Below are 9,794 nucleotides of genomic sequence, written 5' to 3' on the forward strand. Positions count from 1 at the left end.
CCAATGTCACACCTGTTCCTGAAGACTCAATAAAGGCTGGTGAGTGAATAGACATCTGTGGGTGGGGTGGTTCTAGGGCTAGGGTATGGACTGAGCTGGTGTTATGTCCAAGATGGGCCAGAGGCACAGGACTCTTGGGTTATTGATGGATATGAACACAGAGTGGCAAAGGTGAGAGGCATCTGTCTGGTTGGTTACAGCAAAGTGGAGGGTAAGGAGTGGGAAGGGAGGCTGAGAGTATATGGGTAACTGAGGTTAATGAAGGTTGGCCAATAAAGAATAGTAAGCCAATAATGACAAATGCCCTAATAATTACAGTGGATATGAGAAAGCAAAAGATATTAGACTACAGAGCCCTCTTGGCAAATATGAGAAAAGCACTGAGAGTGACAAGGATCAGTGCTGAGCTTCTCAAAGCAGGGCTTGGGAAGTAAACTAGGACATCCTGGGCAGGTGTGAGAGGAGAATGATGAGGGAGAGGAATTGAGTGGACCTTTCAGATAAGCGTGTCTCAGACCAAAGTCACTCTAACTTGATCAGGAGACCAATTGAACAGGCAAATCCTCAATCTCTGAGCTCCCTGGCTTTTCTCTTTGGCTCCAAGTAATAAAATGTTCTCTATTGCTCCCTTTATTCAAACACACACCCATCACCAGTTTCCATAATCTTTCCTCCTTTACAGCCCTGCATTTGTTGATTTGTGTGTTGTGTGGGCTCTTCCTTCTTGCCATTTTCCCCCTTTACTTTCCCAATCAGTTGTGTGGTGCATGTACCAGCCTTCACATCCCTCTGGTGCCATCCCACTTTTTTTTTCATGCAGGAGGTTAGCTGTTCTCACTGGAGAGAACTTTTTCACAAAGTAGCCATGAGCTCTACAGGAGACAGTGCCCTAACTTAGGCCAGATGATTGGACCCCTTTGACAGGTGACTCTGAGAGCAGGACATGTTCCCCTAGCACTGGAGGATGGTAACTGGAGCTGATTTCCCTCCATAGAAAAATTATGGGCACCAAGTGGGTAAGTGGAGAGGAAGAAACAATGTTAATGAACACGAGATATAACTTAGTTACTGAACTAGATGTTTTAAAGTTACTCTTTTATTAGGGGGAAATGACAGTAGTCTTCACTCTCCAGCTTGTCTGCTTACAAATTTGTTGTTATCTCAAATCCCAAGTTCATAGGACTCAGTCAAATTCCCCTTTTACCCTATATTTCCAGTTTGTAATATGGTGCCTGAAAAACAGTTACTGCTTCCTAAATGACAGAGTTAATGAATGAATGAATGCACACTAAGAACTAAATGATAGAATTCCAATTTGAAGAATAAGTTTCCAAATATCATGCACATGTCTTCCCAGCAATAGTGTCTTGTTTTACAATTTCAGTCATTTATAAACTTAGTTCCTTAAGGTATGAGGAGGAGCAGTGCCCACCTCAGGCACACAGGCCTTGTCCATGCTACCTCTTAAAGATTCCTCCACTCTCTTTTCAAGTGAGCACTTTGTATGGTGAAGACAGAGAGATTTCAAATCTCATTTTCATCAATTAGATCAAATTAGCCTGAACAATCATCTACCCTGCTTTCTTCTGCATTCCCTGGGCACAGCCACCCAGAGCAGAATAATTTCACGAAGATCTTACACTTTGATTTGTTTCCCTTTGTCACTTCTTTTTATTCCTCTCTTTGTGATAAAGCACCCACCATAAAGTCAAGTTCAAGTTCTCACATTCAGGGAACACTTGTTACTGCCTTCCCAGATACATAGAACAATTTCCTTTGTCTTTTCATGATCCTCTGTTTGTAGGAGAATGTATACCTTCTAATTAGACTATCAGTCTTTGAAGCAGAGATTATATTCTATTGACCTTTTATGTTTGTTTTATTTGCATGTTCAAAGAAGATGGATGTGTGGAATATGCCAAAATCTTTTTGTGCTCTCAGAAAGAATATTACAGGAAATACTGTGTTTTCTTCTGTGAATAAGAAGTGATGTCTTTGGTGGTCTCTCCACACCTGACTACCTTAAACCACACTGGTGTTAGCCACATGGTCTTCTACTTATTGGGCATCCCTGGCCTAGAGGACAAACACATGTGGATTTCCATCCCCTTCTTCATTTCCTACGTCATCGCCCTGCTTGGGAATAGCCTGCTCATCTTTACTATCATCACAAATAGCAGCCTCCATGAGCCCATGTACCTCTTCCTCTGCATGCTGGCTGGAACAGACATTGTCCTCTCCACTTGCACAGTACCTCAGGCCTTGGCCATTTTTTGGTTCCATGCTGGGGAGATCTCCCTGAATTGCTGCATCACTCAGTTCTTCATCATCCACTGCACTTTTATTTCTGAGTCAGGGATCTTGCTGGTGATGGCATTTGATCGCTACATTGCTATATGCTATCCACTGAGATACACCACCATTCTTACACATACATTGATTGGGAAAATTGGTGTTACCATCTTCTTGAGAAGTTACTGTACAATTTCCCCCATAATATTTCTTTTGAAAAGGTTGACTTTCTGCCAAAATAATATTATTCCACATACTTTTTGTGAACATATTGGTTTGGCCAAGTATGCTTGTAATGACATTCGAGTGAACATCTGGTATGGACTTTTTGTAATAATGTCAACAGTGGTTTTAGATGCTCTGTTAATTTTTGTTTCTTATGTGCTGATTCTTCATGCTGTCTTCCACATGCCTTCCCAAGATGCTCGTCAGAAAGCGCTCAGCACATGTGGCTCCCACGTCTGCATCATCATCCTCTTTTATGGGCCTGCCATCTTCACAACTCTTACTCAGCGGTTTGGACGTCACATTCCTCCTCATATCCACATCTTGTTGGCTAATGTCTGCATTCTGGTTCCTCCTATGCTGAATCCCATCATTTATGGGATCAAGACCAAGCAAATTCAAGAGCAGGCAGTTCACATGTTTTTCCCAAAGCAGAAATAATTTTGGAAGAGGATCAGAGTTTTCAGCACTGGTAGCTGTTCATGATGTGGTATATGGAAGTGGTGGGTAGAAATATTAGTGGTAAACTGAAAGAGTAGGAAATAACTCAGAAATTGTGTTTCTGGAGCAAGTTCACCAAGAATGTTATAGGCTATGCATATTCAGTTGTCAATGCAAGAGGAAGGAAAGAAGCACAAGTGGGAGAGAGAGAGAGAGAGAAAGAAAGAGAGAAAGAAAGTTTGCCTGAACAACTTTCTACAGCTTTACTAGCCCCTCCTACTGTTTTTTTTCTCACTAATTTAAAAATGCTTCTAAGGACTTATTTTAAGGACAAACCGTTTAAAATTTCTAAAATGCATTTCCATACCTAATATCTTCTTTTACTGAGGACATATTATCTTTTGTGTATTAATTAGCATTCTTAGCCTTTAAATCCTTAATTTTTACTGACAACTAAAAAGTAAGCAGTTAACATTCTTTAGATTGGCTAATTTATGAATTTATTTCATAACATCTAGAAGCATAGCATAATGTTGACAATTATAATTTTTCAGAAACGTGTTTTTGAAATAAAGTACAAGACATTTACTAACAGATTCACATTTATCTTTTAGTTTTTCTTACTATGAAGCCAAAAGTTTGTAAACTTAGACTCATCTAGTAATTAATGCTTCAGTATTTTTTGTTATTTGGTAATATTAGACATTTAATAATTTTGACTTACTAAGTAGATTCAGAAAACCATTTAAATACGTATAGAATATAGTTGTTGCTGATAATTTAACCAAAAACCTTTTACATCCCATTTACATTTTTAAATTTTACTTGATTCTAAAACTAAGTTTAAATTACTTATGAAAATTTTATCATTTCAAGTTATTTTAAAAAATATATTTTTAAAAGATTTATTTATTTTTAGAATCATGGACATGGAAATAAAGAATAAACTGACAGTGACCAGATGGGCACAATAACTTAAAATTTATTTTTAGAGGAAGGAAAGGAAGGAGAAAGGCATCCGTTAGTTGCTTCTTGTGCGCCAACTGATAGGAGACTGAACCCAAAACTCAGGCATGCACCCTGACCATGCATGGAAACAGCAGTCTTTTGCTTTGCAGGATGATGGTCAGACAACTGAGCCACACTGGTCAAGGACCAAGTTGTGTTTTTGATTACAAATTTTGCAGCAAATGTGACATGAACTTGTTTGACTAATGAACCCAAGTAAAATAAAAGTATTATTTAATGTTGGTGATTCTAAAGATATGACTGTTTAACTAAACCAAACTCAAAACTAGCTTTAATAGCAAATATTTTATCAGATGATGTGATTCTGAAAGGATTTGGGTTAGTTTTTGTCATATTTTTGAGAATTCTCATATAAGTAATTATTTATACCAATTTAATATTAAAAATTAGCAATATCATTGAGAGTAGAAATATGCTGTATCTATAAGATACATACATAGACAGACATACCTTTCATTTTAAAATGCTAACTTTTCTGTACAGATCTCCCAACACTATTTATTGGAGGAGCTATTCTTACTCCATTTTGTGCTCCTGTCCCTTTTGTGTAATATTAATTGAGCATGAAGACATGGGTTTATTTCTGGGCTCTCTATTTTGTTCCATTGATCTATGTGTCTGTTCTTATGCAGACTGTTTTGATTACAGTGGCCTCATAATGTAGTTTGATATCAGCTATTGTTGTCCCTCCAGTTTTGTTCTTCTTTCTCAAGATTGCTGAGGCTATTCGAGGTCATTTTTGGTTCCATATAAAGTTTTGAAATATTTGTTCTAAATCTGTTAAGTATGTCATTGGTATTTTAATAGGGATCGTGTTGAATCTATAGGTAGCTTTGGGTAGTATGGACATTTTAATGATGCCAATTCTTCAAACCCATGAGTCCAGTATATCCTGCCCTTTATTTATATCTTTGTAATTTCTTTCTTCAGTGTTCTATAGTTTTCCGAGTCCAGGTCTTTTACCTCCTTGGTTAACTTCATTCCTAGGTACTTTATTTTTCTTGTTACTGTAGTAAATGGGATTTCCCCTCTAATTTCTGTTTCTGATATTTCATTGTTGATATACAAAAACGCCTTTGATTTCTTAATCTTGACTTTGTATCCCACTTTTTTTCCAACATCACTTCTTAGGGCTAGTAGTTTTTTGGTGGAGACTGTAGGGTTTCTATGTATACTATCATGTCATCTGCAAATAGTGACAATTTTATTTCCTCCTTTTCAATTCAGATGCCTTTTATTTCTTTTTTCTTGCCTGATCACTGTGGCTAGGACTTCTAATTCCTTGTTGAATAAAACTGGTGAAAGTGGACACCCTTGTCTTATTCCTGATCTTAGGGGAAAGCTTTTAGTTTTTGCCCATTGAGTATGATGTTGGCTGTAGGTTTCTCATATACGGCCTTTATTATGTTGAGGTATGCTCCCTCTACTTCCACTTTGCTGAGTGTTTTAATCATAAATGGGTGTTGTATTTTACTGAATGCCTTTCCAACATCTATTGATTTGATCACATTATTTTTATCTTTCATTTTGTTTATGTGGTGTTTTATGTTTATTGGTTTGCAAATATTATGCCATCCTTGCAACCCTGGGATGAATCTCACTTGATCATGGTGTATAATCTTTTTAATGTATTGCTGGACCCAGAATGCCAATATTTTGTTGAGTATTTCAGCATCTATGTTCATCAGTGATATTGGCCTATAGGTTTGTTTGTTGTGTCTTTATCTGGTTTAGGAATACTGTCCTCATAGAAAGAGTTTGTGAGTCTTCCCTCTTTTTGAGTTTTTTTTGTGTAGTCTGAGGAGGATAGAAATTAGCACTTTCTTACAGGTTGGTTGAATTTGCCTGTGAAGCTCTCTGGTCTAGGGCTTTTGTACACTGGGAGTTTTTTAATTACTGCTTCAGTTCACTAGTTGTTATCGGTCTCTTCAGGTTTTCTTCTTCTTCTAGACTACCAACTTATACCATACCCCAAAATAAAGTCAAGATAGTTAAAGTACTTAAATAGAAGCTGTGACACCATAAAAGTCCTACAGGAAAGCAGAGGCAGTAAAAGTTCAAATATCCCATGCAGCAATATATTTACTGGTATAACTCTTAAGGCAAGGGAAATGAAAGAAAGGATAAACAAATGGGACTACATTAAACTAAAGAACTTCTGCATGACAAAAGAAAACATCATCAAAATGAAAAGAGATCCAACCTCATAGGAAAACATATTTACCAATGATACCTTAGACAAGGGTTTTATCTCCAAAATATAAAAGGAACTCATATGTCTCAACATTTGGAAGACAAAAAAATCCAATTAAAAAATGGGCAAGTGACCTGAACAGATACTTCTCTAAGGAGGGCATACAGAGGGCCCAGAGGTATATGAGAGCATGCTGAATCCTACTAGTTACCAGAAATATGAATATGAAAACTACAATGAGACACTACCTCATACTGTTCAGAATGGCCATCATTAACAAATCAACAAACAACAAGTTCTGGTGAGGTTGTGGAGAAAAAGGAACCCTAGTGCAGTGTTGGTGGGAATGCAGTCTGGTGTAGCCACTATGGAAAGGAGTATGGAGTTTCCCTAACAAAACTACAAATGTGACTGCCAGGTTGACCCAGCAATTCCACCACTGCAATTATGCCCTATGAATCTTGAAACACCAATTCAAAAGAACCGATGTATTCCTATGTTCATAGCAGAGTTATTTACTATCACCAAGTGCAGGAAACAGCCTATGTGCCCATCAGTAAATGAATGGATGAAAAACCTGTGGTACATTTGCACAACAGAATTTTCACAAAGAAAGAAGGAGCTCCTACATTTTGTGACAGCATGGATGGAACTGGAGAGTATTATGTTAAGTGAAATAAGCCAGGCAGCAAAGACAAGTACCATATAATCTCACCTATGAAACTAAGGAACAAAACAAACTAAGAAACAAAATAGGACCAGAGGCAGGGAAACAAAGAACAGATTGACAATTACTGGAGAAGAGAAAGGGGGAGGAGAAAAGGGAAAAGAAGGGGAAGGGTCTAATTTGTATAAATGACCCATGCACATGGACAACAGGGTGGGGATTTACTGAGGGAGCAGGTGGGAGGTGGTTAAGGCAGTGCAGAGCAACTGGGAGAAATTAGTATAACTGTAATAGAACAACAATAAAAAAGTTTAGGCAATCCTTAAAGGCACCAGAAGTATATCTGTAGGAAGAGAATGAGGATATTCTTAGTCCTACTTTATTCCAGGGAATTTACTAGTTGCTTTAGTGAGAAGATATAACAATATAAAAGCTGTATAATCTTTAATGTCAAAATAGAAAACCTATAAACCCTATATTCTTTGATGTAGTCCTGTCTAATAAAAATTATACTGATCAAAAAATGGTAGCTTTTATGTCCTATGCGCAGTACAAAACTCAGAGGAAGACCTGAACCTAAATTATGTTTCTGGCAGATGGACTAAGATAAGATTTTGATTAGGTGACCACAGGTTTGCATGCTACAAGATTTTTTGAAACCATTTTTTAAAAATTTAAATTTATTATCTTTTTATATTTGTTCAGTTACAGTCATCCTGCCTTTTTCCCCATTGTTCCCCCCTACCTCCCCAGGCATGCCCACCCATCAACCCCTACAGTCAATTCCTCCCCTTGTATGGTCCATGCACATGAGTTCTCTATTCATGTTCCTTGACTTGCTCCTTCCTCTTCTGTCCCCCATTATTCCTCTCTCTCATCCCCTGTGGTTACTCTCAGTTTGTTCCTTATTTTCATGTCTTTGGTTTTAATTTATAAGCAGCCATGGAATGCATTTGATTGTCTTGAAGAGGCCTGAGATCCACTCTTTCAAGGGTGACCCTTAAGGTGAACTTGCCAACAAACACAAACCAGAGAAAATGAAAAGCAAGAGTGCACAATAAAGTTGAAAAGGTCAACCCTGGCCTGTGTGGCACAGTTGGCTGGGCATCATCCTGCAAAGTGAAAGGTTGCCAGTTCAATCCCCAGTCAGGACATATGCCTGGGTAGTTGGTTCAGTGCCTGGTCAGGGTGTGTGCATGAGGCATCTGCTTGATGTTTCTCTCTCACAATGATATTTCTCTGTGTCTCTCTTTCTCTCTAGTCTTACCCCTCTCTAGAATCAGTAATAGAAAAAAATATTAAAGATAAAGTTGGAAAGCTCAGAAGGTAAAAAGAGTGACTTCACCTGGATTTAAAATGGCAGATATTCCTTGAGAAAGATGCAGCCAGCCTGGAGGCTGAGCACAAGGTGGCAGCTGCCAAAAGTCTGGACACAAAGAATATGGGGGAGGGGAAGAAACCATTTTACTTACTTCCAAGCCAATAAATGAAGTACATAAAAAACAAGATAGAATAACACACAAACAGGACAATAAATTGAGTAATCGCTTAACCAAACCTTAGATAAACAGGGGCTATTTCTTCCCTCAAAAGTAAATAAGTGGTGCCAAAAGAATGTGGAGTGCAATGCAGTGGGTGAAGCAGGTTCCTGGCAGCTGAGCCCCTAGACAATCAGATCTAAGTCTCCCCTCAGGGTTGGCTGCTAGGGCCCACACCCCACTGAGGGTTACAGTGAGAGCTCTGGGGAGGTAGCCAGGAGACTGTCTGCTCATAAAGAGGCAATGGTGGTACAGTGAGAGAGTTGGTCTGAGTTAGTAACAGATCATCTTCTCTTTTCCTACTTTTGTTAGATTCTGGTACCATTGGCTTCTTCTTAGGTTCCTCCCACTGCACCTTGACCTCACATTTCTGTTGAATCACCTGCTAATGCAGTTCAGTTCTGAAGGATGCATCCCAATGGGTTATCCTGAGGTACTGAACTGGAATTTTTCATTCTCTTATAGACTCAAATTTCCAAAATGCAGACACAGAACTACAGATACAACAAATACACTTAACACAGTCTGCCCACAACAAAGAAACAAATGGGTAGAATCCAACAATTTTACTCAGAAGGCAGCTCTTAACTAAATTCAAAATGCAGACGGGCTTGTCCCAAGGGAGGAACTTAATGGAAACAAAGCCAATCATAGCTGAAAGTCAAACACTTTTTCTTATTCCAAATGAGCGATGTGTCCAGGGTGACATTGCCTGCCAGGGAAAGCCCCTTTGGACATCCTAAAAAATGGCCTTGATATCTGTGCTGAACTCATTGAGGGGAACCCCTTCTGGAGCCAGCCTGCTATGAGGACCAGCTCCTGTCTGGCTCCTCAAATCTCCCAAATTGTTACCAGATTTTGGACAATACTTCAAATGTCCAAAACTCAAAACGTCTGAATTTTGAGTAAAGAAAGTTTTATTGATCAAGGAGTCACCAATCAAGAAGATGGGAAACTCAAATCCATGTTTTAAGCCCTTTTCTCTTGATGCTGTTTGTATGATTTTAGGTATGCCATTGGGCAAGATATGAGCCAATTGGGCACTTTAGAGGAAATGAGGGCAAGGACTGCTAACAGTGACCACAGCACTCCAAATGTGGGGAATGTTGTTCTAGGTACTTTACAGAGAAACAGTATCTTAGTGCTCACATTACTCTCTGTAAGGAAGTCACCACCACAGACTGCATTTTCAGGATGAGCAAATCAAAGTTCATAATGAAGTGTGCTGGACAAGTGATTTGCTTAAGGACTTTCAGAAAACAAAACCCTAGAAAAAACCAACAAATGTATTTTAGCCCATCACTTTAAAGCAATTTAATTGCTCATTTTGTATGGTATATTAATGAGAAACTATTTTCTTTAATAAGAAAGGATTATATTACATTTTTGAACTTCTAAATGTCTTTAC

The 9,794-nt window shown here is 38.4% G+C and overlaps 1 protein-coding gene across 1 annotated transcript; it reads left to right on the top strand.

The window, feature by feature from the left end:
• The first annotated feature begins 503 nt into the window (after positions 1–503).
• LOC114500680 (olfactory receptor 52B4-like) lies at positions 504–3,838 on the top strand. The gene has a single exon (XM_036028911.1). The coding sequence runs from the start codon at positions 1,990–1,992 to the stop codon at positions 2,956–2,958; it is 969 nt and encodes a 322-aa protein (XP_035884804.1). The 5' UTR covers positions 504–1,989; the 3' UTR covers positions 2,959–3,838.
• Positions 3,839–9,794: the final 5,956 nt, after the last annotated feature.

Source organism: Phyllostomus discolor, chromosome 6 (assembly GCF_004126475.2).
Source record: "Phyllostomus discolor isolate MPI-MPIP mPhyDis1 chromosome 6, mPhyDis1.pri.v3, whole genome shotgun sequence".
Lineage (NCBI taxonomy): Eukaryota > Metazoa > Chordata > Mammalia > Chiroptera > Phyllostomidae > Phyllostomus > Phyllostomus discolor.